The sequence below is a fragment of the Zalophus californianus genome, chromosome 16 (assembly GCF_009762305.2).
Source record: "Zalophus californianus isolate mZalCal1 chromosome 16, mZalCal1.pri.v2, whole genome shotgun sequence".
In the NCBI taxonomy this organism is placed as follows: Eukaryota; Metazoa; Chordata; class Mammalia; order Carnivora; family Otariidae; genus Zalophus; species Zalophus californianus.
Window position 1 is genome coordinate 36724575 of NC_045610.1, and position 22408 is coordinate 36746982.

Here is a 22408-nt window from a genome sequence, read left to right on the forward strand (position 1 = left end):
CTGCCTGAGAATGATGGGAATCAGGGACAGTACAGTGGTCATCCCCTATCCCGCTGAGCATTCAGTACCACCCATGTGCACCTAGATGGGTAGGAGGACGTGAATGGGGCAGGGAATCTTGGTGGGGACGTCCCGACAGAGCGGAGAAAATTTTAATTGCGCCAATTTTTCAAGATGGTGATCTGGACTAGATCAGCCGTAAGGGCACTCCTTTTAAACGTGGATTACTATATATTTTAATCATATTTCTCCCCCATTCTTTATTCCTTGCTGTTCCTATTGGTTGGTTAGGGAAGGAGAAGCTACAGATGCTGGTGTGTCTGCTCCTTTGAATCAATAACGTAAGCAAAGCAATGCACTGGTTCCCACTTTTTCTGGTAGCAGTAACAGAACAATTCGTGTGAATATAGGAAGAGGCTATATAGGAAGAGGCTATGTCAGGGCACGAGAGTAGAGGTATTTTAATCAACGGACCAAGCAGGAGAAGGTTGGAAGGATTTTAGGGTCAAGAAGCAAACCATCCTTTGAGGCTGATTAAAACACCCCTCTGCATGATTGAAAAACCTGAAGGAAATTTTATTTCTCTTCCCACTGGGGTCTGACCCACCCTCTCGGTGGGACCTGGAGAACTTACTTAAACAATCCACGTTTAAAAGCACCCTGAGCTAGAAATTTCCATGGTGACACCCTGAGGGGTGGGCAGTGTCGGGCCAATTGGTTGGGCGTGTGGGGCCGAGGGATCAGGGTTCCTCACTGGAACGTCTTTTCTCAAGCAAGTGGGCAAACCTGATCTACATCCCGGCCCAAGTGTCCCTGATTCCCACTCATTCTCAGGCCTGCTGGGGAGAACGCGCTCTCGATTTCAGCCCGTTGTCCTTGAGTCGACGTGATGGGGAGGGGCTGGTCACTTCCTCCGTGCCTGGGCCTGGTTACTCTGTCCCTTTTGGTGCAGCTGTTTAACTTGGGCCAGGATGTCTCGTATTTTCCTCTGGGCCATCTGTGGGAGAACCAGAGGAGAGGCAAGAGTGAAGATCCCCAAAGGCAAGGGGAGAGACTGACCCCAGGGGAGAGAAGCCATCGGGACCTAGACACCAGCAACAAACACAACAGAGAGAGAGAGAATGAGTGGGACCTAAAGTTTGTCTGCCTCCCTGTGGGTCCTGAGCAGCCCCCGCCGCGGTGGGGAGGCGGGGAGCGGACGGAGTACAAACTCATTCACCAGAATTGAAAAATTGACAAACTTGCTACACAGGCTACTGAGCCCAAAATAAAACCCCTGGAGTTTCCAGGTGTATGTTTGGTCAGAGGATCATCAGGTAGGAGACCTCCTCACAAATCAGAGCTCCCAGTGAAGGGGATGGAACGTCCAGACACGGATTTACAAACAAGCAGTGAAACCTAAGCTCCACCGTAAAAAATGGACAAAATACCCAAGGGTCTGTTTCTTTACTCTTCCCTTCTTAAAGGTTTCTTCGCTAAGGACGGAGTTCTGCAAGGGAAACCAACTGCAACAGTTAGGGTGCCCCTAACCGTTTTACCAGAATCGCTTCCTTCCATAAACGGAGTGCTTGGTTTCTTGGTTCAAGAGAAAGGTGGTGTAGGTGGGGGAAAGGCTGTGGACTCAGGATTTATATTACTTCCTACTCAGTCAGCCACAAGCGGACAGTTTACAAAGATTTCCCTCTAATTCTCATTCTAACCCATGAAAAATACCACCACCACCACCACCACCCCACTTCGGTACTGAGAACCTCCCGGCTCTGTGCGTCCTTGGATCTATCCTTCACACTACCACACCCCTCATTTGTACAATGAGGTTGTCATGAGGATTAAATGAGCTAATATATGTGAACCACACAGAATGCTGCCTGGTATATCAGAAGCACCCCTAAGTCTTAGATACTATCGTGGCTCTTGTTGATACCTCTCCAAGGACTGTCACAGAAAGTTTCTTAGCCAAGGCCATACAGCAGAAAAGGCCATGTGGGGTCTGAGCGCAAAGCCCTCTGCCTCCAAAACCCGTTCCTGGCGCTGTGTGGCCACCCCACGCCGGGAGCCAAGAGCTGGGGTTCGGGGCTCCGGGATCCTGTACTGCCCTTGACCTCTTAGGCAGCATCTAGCTTTGGAAGTGTATCCTCTGAACAGAAGAGCTTGTGTCCAGGAGTCCCCATATCCCTTCCAGTCCCAACACCGGATGATTTTAGGGAAACCTCACTACCTTGCAATCAACCTTTCTCTGACTTTTAAGATTCGGAGCATTTGAACCTGATACCCACCCTCCTTCCAGACTCTGGGGTCAGTCCCAATGCCAGGCAGTGCCGACTGGGCCCCTGGAGGTGGTGTGGGGCTGGTGAGTTCTGGAATGGGACAGGAGAACTGGAACCAGGGATGGAGTAGTCATTGTGAGAAAGGCAAAGGGACTGCACTGGAAAAAGGCAACCCAGAATGTTGTTACCACTGTTATTATTCCACAAACAAGATTGGGTGGTGGGTAATGCCAATTTCCTTTCTTATCTGGTGCAAAAGGGGTGAGCGAAGGACTAAAATCAGACAACAGGAAAGACTTAACATACAGCAAGTAACACAGAAAAATACTAGTCACTATACAGAATATATACTATACATAGAAGTTCTCAAACCACTTTCCCTACAGTTCTAAGAGGGGATAAAACATCTACACACCACAGTCCTACACTTGGAAAAGAATGGCCCCGTCCAGAGGCAGGCAGAAGTCCACGAGACTGGTCAAAGCCATGGTCAAAGCTATGCAAATCAACATCTGGCCTCTTGCTTCTCCAACCCTTGGGCTCCTGCTGTCTTCCCATGAGGTGGCAGCGGCGTGGGGGGGGTGGGGGGGGTTGTGCCACATGTACCTGGCTGGCATAAAAATGTCCGATGATCTTGACGATGACCTGGTCATTTTCATCCGGGGTCTGGTCTCTTGGCACCACCACCTCGGCTGCTGTCAAATTCTGCAACTCATTCACCTGGGGGAGGTGGGGGGCAGAGAGAAGTTCGGGGTGCTATCAAGAAAGCACGGAGGGGGCTGGAGGGAGGGGCAGGAGGCGAGTCCCTAGCAGGTAACTGGAGGAGCCGCGAGCCGGGCTGGGGAGGAGAACTGGGTAAAGGAGAAAGTCGGGAGTCTTATTGTACGGGGTAGGGGAGCAGGAGGCCAGGGCAGAGCTATGGGGTTTGAGGACTAAGATCTGGAAGGTTCATCCCTGGTCTGAAGGCTCACCGTTTTGCCGCCTTTGCCAATGACCCTGCCGGCAGCCGACGCCGGCACCCGGATGTGGGTCTCCAGCTTTACTTCCTCCTTGGGACCAAAGAAGTTCTCCTCCTTGAGTTTTCCATAAATTCTTCCCTGAGCCTGAGAGGAGGAGGTCCTTGTTAATCAGCGGGCCATACACATGACAAAAGGGAAGTGAGGTAAACGTGGAAATAGAGCCCCCAAGCTCCACCCCATCCTCTCTGGCCCCACAGGCCCAGCCCATGGGTGCATCAACCATCTACACCAGGGGATATGAAAATAGCCAAGAGCAGTGACCCGTTCCTTCTGCTTACTTGCAATACTGTAGAGCCTGGGTAGAGTAACTGAACACATACTTCCCAGAAGTACAATTCATAAGCTACACAACCCTACAGGGTCTGGGATGATCCCATTTAGGTGAACAAGGCAGCTGATCAAGTCAGCCAGAGGACAGGCTGTCGGACAGCCCACACAGCCTCGAGAGCATCCCCTTCTCCATCCTTGCCTAGGTCAGCAGGAGCTAACTGTTAGCTCTCTGGCTCTGTGACCAGCAGTTCAGGGACCCAGCAATGCAGTAGGACATGAAGAAGAGAAGGGAACTGGGCATCAAAGATCTTCCTTCCTAACTAAGGCAGGGCACCAGAAAGAAGCCCTCAGCCTTCCTTCTGTCCCGTAGTTCTGTTCACTTTCAGAAGGAAAGAGGGAAGAAGTCAACAAAAGTTGAGTTTGATGCCAAATTGAAAGCAGCACTGCAATGCTGTCCTCAGGCCCCCAGCTGGCTCAGTCAGAAGAGCATGAGACTCTTGCTCTTGGGGGTCGTGGGTTCAAGCCCCACACTGGGTGTAGAGATTACTTAAATAAATAGATAAAAACTTTTTAAAGAAAGTGTTATGCAGATTTGCACTCCCACCCAACCTCGATTCCTTTTCTTTGGAAAAACAAAGATGAGAACCTTAAATTGGGCCTCTGGGGGTCCAGTGATGATGACCATACGAACTTTGGAGTCAGGAGTTTCAGGAGGAGCAATCTAGAAAGCAAAGATCTGGTCAAAGAGGTGCCCCCTACCTCCACCTCCTCCAAGCGCCCTGCCACCACCCCACTTCCACCACCTACTTCCGAGGGCTAGGAGAGGTGAGAACAAAGGCCCTGAGCCCCAAGGGCATTGCCCTTGCACCGAAAATGTGATGAGGACGTGGGTGCGTGTGGGACATTCCCTCCTCACCGCCCACCCTCCCAGCTTCCCGCGGAGGCCTCCATGGGGTCCTGCCCAGAGGGGGTAATAGACAAAATGCCCACGGCGAGGAGGGCAGGGACCACACTTCAGCAGAAAAGAATCCCTGCGCCGGTCATGACCAAGTCCTTTAGGGCCACCGACACAACTGGATTTAGGCTTGTGAAACTCTCACGAGGACAGATTCTCCCTTCTCTCTGCGCTGGACCCCGGCCAAGGGGGGGCAAAAACACAGCTGGCATCTACCGCAAACCCCCATCCCACCCCCCTGAGCGCCGGGCACTGGCCGAGTGGGACACCGGCTGCGTCACTTCACGGCACTAGGACAATGATCGCAGTGACAAGGGAACAGTGGTTGAGGCTGACGGCCTTAGCTTAGGGGCTGTGGGCTGAACCCATGTCAGTCTGGACCAGAACCTAAGCGATCCTCCTATGCGGCAACTCCACCTCCTCCCTTGGCCAGAAGCCCAGGAGCGCCGAAGGCCCCAGGCAAGGTCATATGCAAAGGGGCCGACAATCTGTCAGAGAAACAGACCACACAAGAGCGGAAAGAAAGGTTGAGGGGTGGAAGCAGGGCACTGCCCTCTTCCCAGGACCCGGAAGGAGGCAGAGCAGGTCACCTTAATGGAGGCACTGGCGAAGCGGGAGAGCTGTTTGATGTGCTGTCCCTTCTTCCCGATGATAGCACCCACTGCCTGCGCCGGGATGAACACCTGCACCATCTCCTGCTCTGGAGCCTGCTGCCGAGACAGGGCGTGTTACAACCAGGGGCGAAGGACACAGCCTGGAAGCCCTTCCACACCCCCAGGGCGTGCAGCCTCAAAGAGAAGGCGGCGGACACCCGGTGGCCAACATGGGCGACCCACTCCTTGGCTCTCCCCAGGCCCCCAAGGACAAAGGGAGAGGGCTGCCGGCAACCCAGGCGGCATCTGAGACGCTGTGCACACGGCTGGGAGTACTGCCCAAGAGGGGCATCCCAGACCTCCCTTCCCTCTCTCTGCAAATTCCCAAGCATCAGGCTCCCGCAGGGGGCTGGACCCTAAGGGAGGCCATGGAAGGGCCCAGCCGCCCCACCCGCCCCCCCCTACCCCCCCCGGCCCCGTGAGGAGATCTTGCACCTACCATAAAGGAGCTGTAGGGAGCAGCCCCAGTGACACTGCTGGGAGGTGGCGGGACCGCACTGGACGAGGCTGGAAACAGACCTACAGCCGCCAAGTTCAGGCCGGGGATGAGGTGTGACTGCAGCTGGGGAAGGAAGGTAAGGAGGGAGAGGTCAGCTCGTGATGCAGGGTCTGGCTGAATCCAGAAGGCAGTGCTGGGGTGGGGTGGGAGGGGTGGGAGGGGTGGGGTGGGAGTGAACACAGGAGAACTGGGTGCTTCTGCACAAAACCTGCCCGCCCTTCCGGTTCTCACGCACATACACTTAAGAGCGTGGAGCTGTGAGTGATGGGACATTACTGCTGGACCAAGAACCAGCAACACCAACCAGAAGGGTCAACCAGAGCCTCAGATGTCCCATCTCTCTGGTGGTTTACTCCACTAACCCTGCCCTGGAACATTCCTACGAGAAGGCACAGCAGCAACAGATTTCCGTTGGACTCCAGGGCTCACCTTTTTTCCTGTTCTCCACATCCTCACTCCCTTTTAAAAATCAGATGAGAGGCGCCTGGGTGGCTCAGACGGTTCAGTGTCCGACTCTTTTCGGCTCAGGTCATGATCTCGGGGTTGTGGGATCGAGCCCCAAGTTGGGCTCCTCACTCAATGCACAGTCTGTTTGTCCTTCTCTCTCCCTCTGCTCCTCCCCCACCCCACCCCCCGCCCCCGGCTCGCCCTGGCTCTTGTGCTCTCTATCTCTGAAGTAAGTAAATAAAATCTTAAAAAAACAAATCAGATGAAAATTACGGCCCCTCTCCTCACTGAAGGACACACAAACACCAATCTTATAGGAAGACCACAGACTCTGAAACCCAAGATGAAACGCAACCCCCACCTCAGGAATCAGATAAAGAATCTCTATTCATCAAACGTAAAAGATCTGGACGATTGGAGATCCAAAGGCATGTGGCCTGCCCACCCCACGTGGAGACACCCATCTGCGGTGCCCCAGGCTCAGAGCGTTAGGGTGCCTGGCCCTCTGGCACTCACACTCATGGCAGCCACGTCATTCTCGTAGGCCTCCCGAACTTTCTTCATGATCTCCTGCTCCGCCCTGCAGCAGTTCTCAATGGCCCCCTTCACAGTGATGGTCCTCTCGGGGTTATAGAGGGTGAGGTCCTGCAGCCTGGCGGGAGAGCAGAGCCACGTCATCCTCCCACCAGGAAGGGGCCACGGCTGGGAATCAGCCACAGAAACAGCTCCTGCAGGCTGTTTCACTTTGAGCAAATAGCTCCCCGTCTCTGGCCTTCAGTCTGTAACCCGGGCAGGGAGGGAGCAAAGTACAGGGAGAGGAGAACACCCAACTGAAACCCCTCGATTTGCGATGAGTCCAATCACAGGTTTTCATCACCGGTAAAGCAAGGAGGATGCTCAGGACTGGAAGTTTCTCCAGTGGTTCTAGGCAACCCATTTCCTGTACTTTTGGAACAGAGCGAGTCTGGGATGAAATGAAGAGGCACAGTGCTCACAGAAGAGGTAATCGATCTGCTTGGCTCTGGCTCTTCCAGGAGACAGGCCCCGACACCCAATCCTCAGACCAGGACCTGAGTCGGTCTGCTTCCCATGGACCGGCAAACATGCCTGAGACCCCGCCCTAGCTGCAGGCTCTCTGAGATGCAGGGGATAGGAGCGATGGGCAGGCCAGAGGACGGAAGGATGTGCTCCAGGAACCCCAGCCCTCACAGAGATAAACGCTCTTTGCCATGTCACTGATCATTCTTCAATAGAGCAGAAAGTGCATCCAACTTACAGGGCCAAGCATGAAGGCCCAATAATGACACACTGCCGGCCCTGAGCCCGCGGGCACCCCACCGTAGACAGGTAACGGAGAGCCTTACGAGGAGATGGTGATCTTCGTCTCTGTGTCCTGTTCCACCTTCTTCAGGTTACGCCCTTCCTTGCCAATGAGACGCCCCACAAAGTTATTATGGGCCAGGATCTTCAGGGGAACCTCGTCGGCCCTTGGGAAGGAGAGAGGGACAGGAGCTGTTAAATGCTGGGCCACGCAGAGACACGGTCAGCATGCCACCGCAGATATGGGGTTTCCGGGACAAAACTACACTTTAAGAGATGACAAAAATCAACAGATTGGTGGTTGCTTAGAGCTTGAGAAATGGGGAAGTGGGGACGGGCTGCCAAGGGGCACGGGGACTACCAGAGTGATGGCCATGCTCGTTATCATCACCATGGTGATGGTTTTGCAGGTATGTGCATGTTAATACTCATTCGGTTGTATACTTTTAAATAGCCACACTACAGAATTCCATGCAGTTTTAGAAAGAATTGAGATGGGTCAGTAATTACTGATCCATAAATGTGAAAAAAGCTAACTACAGAACACGTTCGTTACAGTCCTGTTTGTGCTAAAACATGCGCATGCACACCTGTGCACACGCCGTATACAGACACACACATGCCTGTCAGTGCACAGAACTGCTAAGAGGGTATACAGGGCGTTACTTGTGCGAAAGAGGACCTCGTGTCTCAGTTCGTGTCCTTTGTCACCTATTTATCCCTGCATTCTTGCGAAGAAAAAGTGTGTAGGAGCGGGGGAGGTGGCACTCCCCCCATTACGAGAAACACTGAATGAGAGCCTTACGTTTTGGTGTCCTTTGCCTCCTTATGCATAATCTCCAAGATCATCTTACACGCAGATGAGCAGCCCTCAGGAGTCGAGTGGACGCTGATGGCCTTCTCCGCAGCGCCTGCATTCTCCTTCCTGTGCACATCTATCCTAAGGACCACAAGGTCAAGGATGGTCAGGGGTCCCTGGTGAAACCCAGAGTCTTCTTCACCCTCCTTACCACCTCTCCTCGACCAAAAGTACAGAAACGGCTCCTGCAACAAGTCCCAGTGCAGAACAGGGAAGGGCAGAGAAAAGGCCAGGGGAACCCAGGCCAGCCTGCTGCTCTGGATTCTGTCCCAGTCAGGAGGTGGGGCAGGGGGGGTGGGGACGGATGATGGTGGCATCTGGCATGGGAACACAGGGCTGGCAATCAGCAGCCCACAGAGCTCTAAAGCTGCATTCCCCTTAAATGCTGGATTCTCCCCCGTAAAACTATAAAGGGAAGGCACACTGTCCCAAATTAAAAGTAAATAATAAAGGATGCATTCGGAATAAGGACATGGTGCGACCTGTTCTTTTCCAGAGTAACCTGATTAGCTATAAAGATTAGAGAAGAGGGGTCACTATACACAAACAAAAAAAATAAAGTCAGGGGCGCCTGGGTGGCTCAGTCGTTAAGCGTCTGCCTTCAGCTCAGGTCGTGATCCCAGGGTCCTGGGATCGAGCCTCGCATCAGGCTCCCTGCTCCATGGGAAGCCTGCTTCTCCCTCTCCCACTCCCCCTGCTTCTGTTCCCTCTCTCACTGTGTCTCTGTCAAATAAATAAATAAAATCTTTAAAAAATAAAATAAAATAAAGTCAAATTTTAAAAGAGTTTAGAGGAGTAACAGTAGCGGAACTGGAGATGGGGCAGGATGATGACCTATTACCAAGGGCTGGCTTTGGCCAAGCTGCCCAGCCCAGTGGCCACCAACAGGCAGTGCTAAACCCACAGTGCACCGGAGTGACTGACTCACCTAGACTAGGTTTGCTTGATGACACGTCCTACAAGAAATTCTAGAACCGTTCCTACTAATAACGGTCTGGCCCAGCCACTGCCACCAAATGGCACGCACCAGGCCCGTTCAAATTCCCCACCTTCCCAGGACGCTGCCATTGGAGCAGAAACCACCCCCATCTCCCAATGAAGAGAAATGGGAACACATCCCAGGCAACATTTCCTGAAACGTAAATACTGAGACTCCCCAGTGTGCTACCAGGTGGTACCCCAGCTCCCAGTGCCCAGCAGCCAAGACTCACTTGGACTGGGTCTGTTTCGTGATGTTTCGGATGGTGGCCCCCTCCTTGCCAATGATGGCACCCACATACTGGGTTGGCACCAGGAGCCGCAGGGGGATATCCACTTGCTGCTGCTTGGTTGGGGCCCCCGCTGCCACAGGGGAGCCCTGGCGGGGCTGACCCCGAGAGCCAAAGCCTCCGCGGCGCCCATTCTCAGGACCCTGTGCTATCTGCTCGTCAGGAATGTAGGAGACTTTTAAGGCGTGGTTCTCCAGCTGGTGGCCATTCAGCTTCATGATGGCTCTGAGGACAGAGGGAGAGTCTACTGGTCACGCCATGCCAACCACACCAAAGGCGTTCCGTGTGTAAAGCACTCTGGGTTACAACTCGGAATCCACTAAAAACAAGGGAGATGACCACCTACCCACCACTCCCACCTCCACCTCAAGAGAACTTGCCAGTCTAAACGGCTGAAGACATCAAAGGGAAACCTAAATTAAGTTATTCCCAATGAATTTTGAATTGGTTTATTAATTCCAGCCAGAACTACGCATCTCATAAGATTAATGTGAGAATCACATGTGATTCATGATAAGTGAAAAAATATAATAAACACATGATAAAACAAGAGACTTGTTTTTACACCTGTTGAGCCTGGCACCTTCCATGTTTGAGGAGACTGTAAAAAAAAAAAAAAATAGGGTTGGAGATGGAATGTCTTGCTTACAGCTTGGAAGCAGGAGTTTAAGTCTATCTGGAATGTCTGCAAAGCAGGAGTGAATAACACTGTGGGAGGGGAGGAGGCAAGCTCCATCCAGTTCCACACCCACTGATGCAGGTTAGAAATGTTAACAAGGCAGCTATAGGCAGTGGGGAGTAAGCCGAGTACTGACAAGACCTTTAGAGCCAGGCTAAGGACCACAGACTAGCCACAAGGGGCAGTAGGGACCTCCAGAAAATCCTGAGCCCAGAGAGCCACTTAAAAGAAAATGGGGGCAGGGCTCCTGGCGGGCTTGGTCAGTAGAGTGTGCTAAGTCTTGATCTCGGGATCCTGAGTTCGAGCACCACGTCGGGTGTAGAGAGAAGTTAAAAATAAACTTTTAAGGGCGCCTGGGTGGCTCCGATGGTTAAGCGTCTGCCTTTGGCTCAGGTCATGATCCCAGGGTCCTGGGATTGAGCCCCGCATCGGGCTCCCTGCTCAGCGGGGAGCCTGCTTCTCCCTCTCCCTCTGCCTCTCCCTCTGCTCATACTCTATCTCTGTGTCTCGAATGAATAAATAAAATCTTTAAAATGGACCATCACCCAGCTAGAGGCAGCATGCTGAAGGCACAAGAAAGCTGTCAAAAGCTAAATGTGGCAAAAAGCCTGTAGCGGGTGGGATATAAGTGGGTAAATGAACTGAGTGTACAAAGTCTGTCAGTACCAGTGGGTGAGACGTGTAGTTCCTCAACCAAAGGGCTTAAGGAGCTAGAAAGCGTAGGTGTGATGGGACTATAGCACAATCGGGGCTCGTGGCATCACCGCAATAAAATGTCTGCCCCCGCCACATCAGAACGTGAACAAATCCCTTTTGTAAACCTCGCAGTTCCTCCTCACTATCACTAGATGGCGCCGTCAACACAGCAAAGGACGCTTGCAGTGCTGGGGCACCTGGAGACCCAACGCAAAGCCCACTTTTTCTCCTACAGAGGATTTCCCACCTTTCCTGAGAGGGTCTTTGGATCCATGGATTTGCTACCAATCCTGATAAGTTTCTGAAACCTTGAGATCCCTGAACCTGAACCAAAAAGAGTCTGCGACTGGCTATCACAGTAACAGAAGGCGCTCTTGCCTGCCTGGACCCCAGCTATGGAGAAGCACATAGCTGTGTGTGTAGCTGGCTCCCAACAACCCGCGAAGACCCACCCCGCCTCGCTTTCCAGCCCACTCACTGCCTGGTCTGTTCCCGGTTGGAATAGGTGACATTCACCACCGCAGTCTCACTCTCGGTGTTCACTGGGGGAGCAAAACAGAGGCCAAGGTTAGAGCAGCAAGATCTGGAGATGCCGCCAATGAGCTCCAAGTGTTAAAAGCTCATCCTTTCAGGTTATAAGGTTATGAGAAGTTACATGTGTTGTAATAAGGAAATACCTGGATGACAAGGCAAACTATTTGCCCTTTAGGCCCCTCTCTCCAGAATTCCTAGAAAATTCAAATTAACCTTTTTGCATTTTCCCTCCTGTGTCTTCTTTTGATCTCCCCTGGCCACCCCCCACCCCCCCACCCCCACCCCCGGCCAAGAGAGCTGGGCGACAAAAGGGTGCTGAAGTCAGCATAGCAGTTAGGCGGCAGGGAGCGCACACACCAGGTCTGGGAGACAAATTTATTTTGGGGAAGCTAAACTAGTTAAAAATGCACACACCGTAAGATTAGCAATTTATAGAAGCAAACATCCCAACATGGTCTCCAAGAATACAGCGAAGAGACCCACTTCCACTGCAGAGCATCCTCAAGGATAGATGGACCACACGTGAGTGTATCATAACCCAAGCTAAATGGGCTGAGAGGAGCAGCTACTGGGGAACCGAGGGGTGGCGATTTCCTGACTCAGTCTTCCAAACATCTTGGCAGTGGAAATGCACATTCAATCCATCATAAATCCATGGCACCTGCCATTATTCCCATCCAAGTCCTCCGTTCTTATCATGAAACCTCTTGGTCTTCATTGGATTTTGCCATATACTCTTTCCTACAGGGAGAGACTGGGCTGGACAATAGAATTCCAGGCGGTCTGGGGGCACACTTCTTAAATTAATAAAATTAACGTGTCTTGTGTCTGTCTTTTGATTTGGGGTTCCCTAGGCCAGCTCAGCCCTGGGGTGGAGGACAGTGACAAAAACCAAGCCTCTGCCCCTATCATCCTGAGGAGAAGTCATGTGGCCACAGACCCTCAGCACAGACCACTCTAAACCCCTCTGGCCTTCATCCACAGAGCTCCCCCACCACAGTGGTGAGTAAGGGAGATTCCGCCAAGAACAATCTTTCCAGTTAAACTGAAACACAGTAATGAATGAAATCAGCGAAGGCTCTGCCTTCCTGGAGCTTCCGGGAGCAGACAACGCAAAGTACAATAAGCAAATTCTCTAACCTATCAGATGGGTCGATGATGGCCATGGAGAAATGTAAAAATCAGGGCTAAAGGAGGTAGTGGGAAGGGGTGCGATTTTAAAGAGTGGATAGAAAGGACTTCACTTAGAAAGTGACACCAGAAGACTTTCTCTGTTGTCCAACAAAATCAAACATTTCCCACTGTGTTCTCTCCAGGGAACGGGTCTCCCCTCCTGATATGGTGTGTTACAGCTCCCGGGTGAGCCCCAGACAGATTTGAGCTATCGTGGACTCCTGCGGGGCCTCCCAGGGCGGCTCACAATGTGCTCCCAAGCCAGCACTCATTCTTGCTATTTGTCCAGGAGTACCTCAGTCATTAGTCTAACGCGTGAGCAGTACTGGGCAATGGTTATCAGTGTGTCCAGCTGTGTCCTGGCATTTATGATAAAAAGGCAACCTACAGGATTAGAGCTGGAGAACCTGTTTGATGGACTCAGCACTTTACCTATGTGCAGGCAAGTATTTTAATCTAGAGTGATTTCTAGCTTGCACCTTTCCAAAGAAAATGGAGATGAGCATTGACATCTCGATGGGGTGATTCTTTACGCTTCTTGAAGATCTACAAACTCCACTTGTATCTTCTCGAATGGACAAGCTCTATCTTGTGTCAACCAAAACCATCCTTATTTTAGCTCATTTCCTCTGAAAATTATTTATAACTTGAAGCAATGGAGAAACCTCAGAAATCTTAGCAAATATTTTACGACCCAGATTTCTTAGTATTTCTCCTGTGGGCCCACTCTTGCAAGACTGTGCCTGCCCATCACTATGTGCCCAGTAATAAAATCTCTGCTTTTTTTTTTTTTAATTGACCAAAGACATGTAGCTGACAATCAGGGCTTCTTTAAAGAGATAACCAGTTGACTATTCCAGCCAAACATAGAGAATCATGAAGCTTTTAAAGTAAAGGGGCTGCAGATTTACTCAGGCTGAGTGCCCCATTTCCATGCTGCTAAACCCTTCAGACCTCTCTTTCGACCGTGACTGACCCCTAAGAGCTTGGGACCCCACGCTGGAAATGAGTGACTTTTGCTCATTAAACAGAGAAACCTGTTCCAGAGAGAAGCAACACAGCCAAAGCCGGGACGACATGCCCACGTCCCCCGTGTGTGTATCTCCCTTTGTGCCATATTCTGTCTGTCTGCCTTGTCTGCTTTTGGTATGCCAGGTGGATGTGGTCGTGGAAAACGAAGCAGAGCAGATCCCCCAAACTGCTCCAGCACCCACCCCCCACTTCCCCCCTGCCCACTGCCTCTGTACCCTTACCTTGCTCGCAGTTCTCCACTGTACCGTACTGAGCAAGCAGGCTGTCCAGCACCTAGGAGCATGGACGAGAGAAGAGAGGAAGGCTATTCTGAGCATCCCAGGAACTGTCACGAAGCCAGCCACCGGACACCCTCACCCCAAAGCATGGTGGCACAGCAGAGCCTTAGGTGGGGACTGAGTAGTATGACCTGTTTTAGCTTACTCCTTCTAGGGTACTGATAACTGCCAGTAACCTGTCAGGGCATCTTTGCAGAAATGTACTTGAGCACAACAAAAAAGCATCTAAGGGCCTTTTTGGAAGTAGACTTGGGCCTCTGGGGTCTAAGTTTGGGGCTCAGGGAACACCCTACCCACCCTCCTAAGGCCTCTCATCACAGGGACAAGCCCAAAGGACTAACATGGGTAGTCCTGGGCTGAGGATGAGAACCAACCAACTCCCTCAGTACTAGCATCTCTGGCCGACCCCCAAACCACCAGTGGACCTCCCCAGTCATCTCTGCCAACTCAGACTAGCCCGGACTTCCTTTCCAGTCTCCACTTCCCCATGTCTCTAGTTTCCCCCAATCACTTACTTCCCAACGGAGCTGGGGTGGGATGTTTCGAATCTGAATTTTCCGACTCCTGAAATTAGAGGGAACAGGATTAATGAGCGCTCTGGATGCTTTAGGGGCCTATGTATGACCTGGCAGTGTTTAATCCCTATGTCAGTCTGTATCTCCCTACCTTCTGTTCAACACCAAAGTCTGAGCATCCAAGAACGATAACCTTTGGGAATGAAGATTTGGTGGAAGGGTGCCTCACTTCAAAGTGTAAATTGTCAGTGCTAGGACAGTCAGGAAGACTGAGGTCAGAGGCCCGAAGCACCAGGGTAACATAACTCCCCTCAAATCACCCCTGCCTTTTTTGTCCCTGTGCTCAGGTCTCGCCCTGCTCTTTCCTTCACTAACCACCAATTTTCACCTCTTACCTCCCACCATGTTTCAGGCACTAGGAATACAACGCTGCTACAGAGACCTCATTCATTAATCCAATACCCATTTAACTGTTGCCTACTTCAGACTATACTTTGTTCTAGATACTGGGGACACGGTGACAAACAAAAGAGACAAAGTACCTGGCCTCAAGGTGCTCACAATTTATTGAGAGAGACACACATGCAAACAAATGACAGGAGGATAATAGTGCAGTAATTAAGTGTTTTTTATACAGGTATGGATTTAAATCTCTGTTCCACTTAACAGCACTGATCTTAAAATTATTTCACTTCTTTGAGGCTCACTTTCCTTCCTTGTAAAACAGGGATAATACCTATTCACAGGGTGGTTTCAGGTGATGTTAGATAATATTAGAGCTTAGCAAAGGGTTTCAAGTACTTGAAGTGTAGTAACAGATGCATTTGGAATACTAAGGTGGAAACGATTAACACACAACACAGCATCAGGACCGCCACCTTCCCTCCTTCCAAATGACTTCTCTTTCTCCTTCCCATCTTTCAAATACCTCTTAAAAGTGTAATTTTCCCCAGGAAGGCTTTCAGGTTCAAGGTTGATTCCCAGGGCAATTAACTGCTCACTACCCAAATCGATGCCCTAATCCCTGGGCTTACAACATTTCAATTGACTTGATTGTCATTGGTCAATTGTCATTTATGTCTCAGCATATCCTTGATCACAAACTTAGTTCAGGGACATGGTCCAGTGAAATTCTAACAACATGAGGGAAAGCTGGCCTGGGAAGCAAGAAAATCCAGTTCTTGCTCTTAAACTACCCCTGATTGGGTCTTCATCTGACTAAGCCATGTAAGCTTCAGGCCTCAGTGTTCCTACCGGGCCCTTGTCAGCTCCTAGCTTGCTAGGGGAGGGGGGTGTTGAAAACACGTGAGGAAGAGATGCTAAGCTCTCACCGTAAGTGTTTCCCTCTTGGCTCTGTCCTAGGCCAGCTCACTCATTCCATCCCTGTGACCCTAAGTGTCTTACAGCTGCAAAATGGAAACTGGAGGGTCTCTAAGATCCCTTCTAATTGTGCAGCTCTGAGCAGGGAAAGTCTTTACTTATAAAATACACAAAGGAAACCTCTTCCTGGGACAAAATGACTTCATGTAAAAGGAGGATACGTGTTGAAGGGAATCTACATGTACGGCTCTCTACCTTGGGTGGTTCATGAACCTGATCTAAAGTCGTCAGACTACACTGCAGGACAAGAGAGCAAGGGTAAGAAACAAGTCCAGTCGTCAGACCCTACACCAGGCCACTCTCTTTGATTCCATTCATAGGCAAAAGAGGGGGCCCCATGGCATCTAGCCTAGTGAGGGATGTCCCATATAACACTCATTTTGTGTTTGGCCCAGCCAAACAGGCTGAGAAAATGCAGGAACCGTCACAATCAAAGTCCAACTGTTGGAGAATTGAGGAACAGATGGTTACACCATTGGAAGACTGAGGACACTGACCTAGCTTGATGCCCCATGACAGGAGTCACTCCCTCTAGGGGCTGCCGGCCTGGGAATTCAAACCAGCAAGGGCTTAAAGCAACCCCCAGGCAGGAGGCTCAGTGTGAAGACAGCTCTTTCAAGATTGTCCCTTAGTGTAATCTCAGGTCGAAGATCAAAAATACCCTCCTCCTCCTACTACTTCAAACTCCCAGATTTAGGGGCTTTCTTTTCAGGGTAGGGAAAAGTTGGGGAGGGGATGGGGTGAGGAAATCAAATCTCAGTTTGGGGTTTTAATCCATATCCTGAAAGCAATGGCAGTCTGGAATGTCTGGAATGTTCCAGGAGAAGGAGGGGGAAGAGGGCAGGGCCATACAACCAATGAAAGAAAAGACCTCCTCCCAGCCCTCTCCCACCCCCAAGAGGCAGAGACTCACCCACCCCTCTAGGACATGCACACCCAACCCTGGGAACCCCTTCAGGCCTCCAAACCTCCTTTCCACAAGCCCCCAACCCTGACACACACACACAACAGAAGCCCCGGAAGACCTTTTGTCTTTTAAGCCCTTGGCCTGGTTTCTATTACTTATGGTGCTACCCAAGTTCTTTCAGGCCCAAAGCACATGGGGCGATGTTGGGAACTGTACCCAGTCCTCCCTTCCCAGGACCCCCGGTGAACTCATCTGCCCCACAAACTATGGAAGGCCAGGTGCAAGCTAGACCCGGTTGGCATGCTGAGGGCTTGGGGGTCCAGAGAGAAGCTACAGCATTTGATGGGGTACTCCTTGGCTCATACCTTGTTTCTTCCTGTGGAAACTGACAGAGCTTTTGGGAGGACTTCAAGAGAAAAGCTGTGTGAATGAGGGCGCCTGACTTGGGAGTGGGTCCTCAGGAGCCTACAGGTATCCAGACGAGCACGGAGGAGACAGAAGGGCTGTAATGAGCGCTCTCACCGTGAGACGGTAACACCGTCGTTCACAATATTGAGACGTCACTGCTGCAGAAACAGTGGGGAAATACCAACGCCTACAGTCCCGCTCCCCTGCCTCCCTTGACAACTAAAGGGTTATGGTCTGGCCCAGGGCCCCACTCCACACTCCAGTGCATCAGCTTCCACTAGGGTTGAGCAGTACCTTTGCCCTATAGGTAATAGGGCACTCTACTCTGAGCAGAGCCTGGAGTGCCTAAACCCCAACATCCCTCGTTCAGAAAAAGCAAGAGAATGCCTAGAGGTTCAAGAGCCACCACCTCTGCACCCTCAGGAGCGGATAAACCTGTTGCGTGATAGCCCCTGGCAATGAAAGCAATGGTTTCACCAACCTAATTCTTTCCTGGGTGCCAACGCCCAGTGGCTTCTGACCTCTTTGCATGCCCTGACCTGAAGGGCAGTTACCAAGCCCCGAGGCAGCTCCCAATACAGAGCAACCACAGGGGACCCATCTCTCTAATGCTGGCGGAAGGGGGGGGGGGGCATGAAGGCCACAGAGACCAAGTGACCATTTTTCTCAAGCCCTGGGGAGATTTCAGGAGAGAATAGAGGGAGAGAGCACCCATGCAACAGCAGCAGGAGTTAAGGAGCAAACCAAGAATTTCAGGAAGCACAGGAGCTGGGTACCCGGAAAGGGATGTGGTCGGAGTTCTTCCTGGGAAGGAAGTTCCTGTCCTTTTCACCTTTTCAGAGAAGTGTCACTGGCTTAGACTGGGAAGGAAAACAGGTCAATTAGGGAAGGGCTTAACATTTGAGGAATGCTTAACAGATGCCAAGCTGAAATTCAGCACTTGCTAGAAGACCCTCATTGCCCATGAGGGTGGGGCCCGCCACTCCGTTTTACAGACCAGGACCCTGAGAATGGGAGATTGAGTATCTCTGCCAAGTACACAGCTACTAAAAGCCAGAGTCAGGCTTTGAACTCAAAACCTGTCTGGTTCCAGGCTCTGTGCGCTGTCCCCAGCGCTGCTGTTTTGATGGAAGAATGGCGACAAAAAGCCTTTGCCAAAATTCAGTCAAGTTAGGCCAAAGCACAGTTAAAAATATTCAGAATTTGGGGCGCCTGGGTGGCTCAGTCGGTTCAGCAGTTGCCTTCAGCTCAGGTCATGATCTCAGGGTCCTGGGATCGAGCCCCAAGGTGGGCTCCCTGCTCAGCGGGAAGCCTGCTTCTCCCTCTCCCTCTGCCCCTCCCCAGCTTGTGCTCTCTCGCTCACACTCTCTTCTCTCAAATAAAATAATAAAAAAATCTTTAAAGAAAAAAGTATTCAGAATTCATACAACATAGTGAACAGTGGGCCTGGCTAAGTGGGTGCTAGTCTCCAATAAATCAAACGTCCCACCTGTAATTCCTTAAGCTAGTAACTTTTCCCAGCTGCATATTTCCATAAGTGGGTGAAGTGATTCTAATGGCATATTGAACACTGATTAGATACTGGATAACACTGTTAATTAAGAATCAATGATTTTGCAAGTTCTTATTTTTTTTTAAGTAGGCTCCATGCCCAGTGTGGAGCCCAATGCAGGTCTTGAACCCTCGACCCTGAGATCAGGACCTCAGCTGAGATCAAGAGTCAGATGCCTAACTGACTGAGCCACCCAGGTACCCCTCAAGTTCTTATATTTTTTAAAAAAAGAGACGGGGTGCCTGGGTGGCTCAGTTGGTTAAGTGTCTGCCTTCGGTTCAGGTCATGATCCCAGGATCCTGGGATCGAGCCCGCATCAGGCTCCTTGCTCAGCGCGGAGCCTGCTTCTCCCCACCCCCGCTGTGCTCTCTCTCTCTGACAAATAAATAAATACAATCTTTTTGTTTTTAAAGAGCGAGACAAACAATTACAGATAAAATAAGGTGTCCAGGATTTGCTTCAAAATAATTAGAGGGTGAAGAAAAAATAAACACCGATTGGATGTGAGTTGGTATTTTTAAAAGTAGGTGATAAGTACATGGGAGATTTATTAATTATCCTTTATCCTTTATACCTTTTCATTTACATTTTTTTCCATAATTAAAACTTTTGTTTTAAGCAGGGCTCAAACCCAGGACCATGAGATCAAGACCTGAGCCGATACTAAGAGTCGGACACTAAAGAGACTGGGCCACCCAGGTGCCCCTAAAATTGTTTTTCAGGGCACCTGGGTGGCTCAGTTGGTTAAGCGACTGCCTTCGGCTCAGGTCATGATCCTGGAGTCCTGGGATCGAGTCCCACATCAGGCTCCCTGCTCAGCAGGGAGTCTGCTTCTCCCTCTGACCCTCTCCCCTCTCATGCTATCTCATTCTCTCTCTCTCAAATAAATAAATAAATAAATAAAATAATCTTTAAAACTGTTTTTCAAATTATTCCAGCTTAGCTAGTTTTAAAGTCATAGCAGGTTCCAAATTAATGGATCTAACTAATGAGGTTTTCCACTTGGTGTTGTATCGGCAAGAATGTAAGCCTTGGTGATGAGCCCGCTGGGGACTGGAAGGGGGCAGGGGCCTGGGGTCCAGGGTAGAGAAGAGTGGATGCACAAATGATAGCCTTCAGAATGGGGCCTCCCTGCAGGGCAAAATGCACAGGAGGTACAAGGACTCCAGGTCTACTGGAAAAAGGCTGAAACCTGCCCCGGGGAGTGCTCTGCTCCTCTTTCCACCCCCACAGCCCCAGGGGAAGGGAACTCATCCCCCGCCCCCCGCCCCCCAGGAGGAGTTCCTTTAAACCAGGGTGGGGTAAACCAGCGGAAGGTGAGGGGAGTGGGAGGGAAGCAGCAACAGGTTTTGGAAATCTTGTCAAGCTTGGGGCCCCTGATCAAGAGTCAAACCTGGACTTTCATCTCGGCAGAGAACCAGGATTAAACTGGGATTCCCAGATTAGATCCTGCACCTCCAGCCCTCCCCGAGGCTGTGATTTTCTGACAAGCAGGCTGTGTGGCCTTGGACAAGTCCAACCTTCAACTCTCTGGACCTCAGTTTCTCACATGTGGCAAACAAGGGCCAGGACTGGTCTGTTTTACAAGGTCTTGTGTTCCCAGGCAGGGGTCAGCCCTGTCTACCCACAGGGAAAGGCTTTCTTTCTTTTTTTTTTTTTTTAAGATTTTATTTATTTGACAGCAAGAGAGGGAACACAAGCAGGGGGAGTGGGAGAGGGAGAAGCAGGCTTCCCGGGGAGCAGGCCGGGGAGCAGGGAGATTGATGTGGGGGCTCGATCCCAGGACCCTGGGACCATGACCTGAGCCGAAGGCAGACGCTTAACGACTGAGCCACTGAGCCACCCAGGTGCCCCAGGAAAAGGCTTTCTTAATCTGAGGAATTTTCTATGGCCTAAAGGTTCTTAAATAACTGGGTTTTTTTTTTTTTTTTTAGATTTTATTTATTTGGGACAGAGAGAGCGCACAAGCAGGGGGAGCGAGGGAGAGGGAGAAGCAGGCTTCCCGCCAAGCAGGGAGCTGATGCGGGGCTTGATCCCAGAATCCTGGGATCATGACCTGAGCCGAAGGCAGACACTTAACCGACTGAGCCACCCAAACGCCCCTTAAATAAGTGGTTCTTAACAGCCCCCCCACACACACACCTTTGTTGATACTCCGTTCTCATTAGGAATGTGATAAAAAGCTAAGAACACTCTACACCAGAAAAGTGCCAACATTCTGCACACACTTTCAAGATCTCAGGAGTTCATGAAGACTCTGGAATCCACCCATAAGTCCACATTTAAGACATCCTCCCACACATCTACACATTGATGCCCCAGTCCTGGCTCAAGCCTGAGGGCAGCACCTCAAAAAGCTGGGAAGAAACTAACCCAAGGCGATGAGAACACAAGCCTGGCTGGGGACGGGCTGGGGCGGTTATCTGCATGTCAGACTAGAGTGAGCCACAAAGGTTGCAAACCTGCAGGCGCACCCTGCTTGCTTTCATTCTCATCCACAAACTCACTACCATGACTTGCCCCAAGGTTTCTGTAGTCCGGCTGGTGCAGTCCTTCATTCCACAGATTTTCTTGGCACCTACTAAGCACTGGGACCCTGCTGTCCACACCACAGTAGCCACTAGTCACATGTAGCTTTTGAGCCACTAAATTGTGGCTACTGCAACTGACGAACAGAATGCTCGTTTTAGAGGTGTTTATATCATTTAACTTTTCCTCTGTAAAATTTGTAAAATCTAAATACTGATCGGGGGGCACCTGGTTGGCTCGGTTGGCTGAGCATCCCACTCTACATTTCAGCTCAGGTCATGGTCTCAGGGTCTTGGGATCGAGCCCCGCCTCGGGATCCATGCTCCGTGAGGAGTCTGCTTGGGATTCTCTCTCCCTCTCCCTCTGCCTCTGCAACTCCCTCCCCAGCTCCTGCACTCTCGCTCACTTTTCTCTATCAAATAAGTAAATAAAATCTTTATAAATTATAAAATGCTGATTGAATGTTTCCAATGCAAACTTAGCATCTGAATTGGAACAGGCTCTAAGTATAAAATACTACACACCGGATTCCCTATGACTTTGTACCCCCCCCTCCCAAAAAAATAAAGCCTCATTATTACATTGATTCCATGTTGAATTAATAATACTTTGAATTTCTAAATTAATTTTAGAATTAATCTTTTACATTATTTTCCCTCTTTTCTGACATAGCTATTACGAAATTTTAAAAAAGAATCTAAGCAAAAAAAAAAAAAAAAGGAAATGTACTTACATATGTGGCTGTCAATGCATTTCTACCGGATGAGGCTGGGCACTGTGCTACCGTGCAGAGCATAAGGTGATGGAGACAGGCATGCCTCCTGCTCTCAAGCAGCTGACAGTCCAGTAGGGGACCCCGTTTGGTTGGGGATGGGGGAAGGGAATGGACAAGGTTAACTGGGGAGTAGGGGGGGGGGCTGTCCACTGCATCCCTGGGTGATCCTGTTGACTCTTCAACAAGAGAGTCCCCGACCGCTGACGCTGATGTAGAAGCACCCTCCCGAAGCTGGCTCTCCTCCCAGTTTTTTCCAGCTGGAAATCACACATCAAACGCCCTAAAGTGCCAACCTCTGCCTTTTCCGTAAGATCACCACTGACCCAGTCCTTCCTCCCCACCCAGCCTCCTTATCCCTCTAGGGTGCAGAGGTGAAGAAAGTAATTGTCCAGG

General features: G+C 50.7%; 1 protein-coding gene across 4 annotated transcripts in view; it reads right to left on the reverse strand.

The window, feature by feature from the left end:
• Window positions 1–714: 714 nt before the first annotated feature.
• Window positions 715–22408, reverse strand: part of IGF2BP1 (insulin like growth factor 2 mRNA binding protein 1) — a 38598-nt gene continuing 16904 nt past the window's right edge. For 2 of the 4 annotated variants that reach the window (XM_035724691.1, XM_035724692.1), the window contains exons 3-15: window positions 14465–14513; window positions 13893–13944; window positions 11411–11474; window positions 9501–9782; window positions 8236–8370; window positions 7475–7597; window positions 6627–6762; window positions 5604–5726; window positions 5102–5218; window positions 4203–4277; window positions 3239–3370; window positions 2874–2987; window positions 715–997 (exon numbers count right to left, since the gene is read on the reverse strand). In XM_035724691.1, coding sequence (XP_035580584.1) covers window positions 905–997; window positions 2874–2987; window positions 3239–3370; window positions 4203–4277; window positions 5102–5218; window positions 5604–5726; window positions 6627–6762; window positions 7475–7597; window positions 8236–8370; window positions 9501–9782; window positions 11411–11474; window positions 13893–13944; window positions 14465–14513 — 1495 coding nt within the window. In that variant the 3' untranslated portion in view covers window positions 715–904. Of the gene's footprint in view, window positions 998–2873; window positions 2988–3238; window positions 3371–4202; window positions 4278–5101; window positions 5222–5603; window positions 5727–6626; window positions 6763–7474; window positions 7598–8235; window positions 8371–9500; window positions 9783–11410; window positions 11475–13892; window positions 13945–14464; window positions 14514–22408 lie in introns of all 4 variants that reach the window. The other 2 variants (XM_035724690.1, XM_035724693.1) reach the window with 2 other exon arrangements.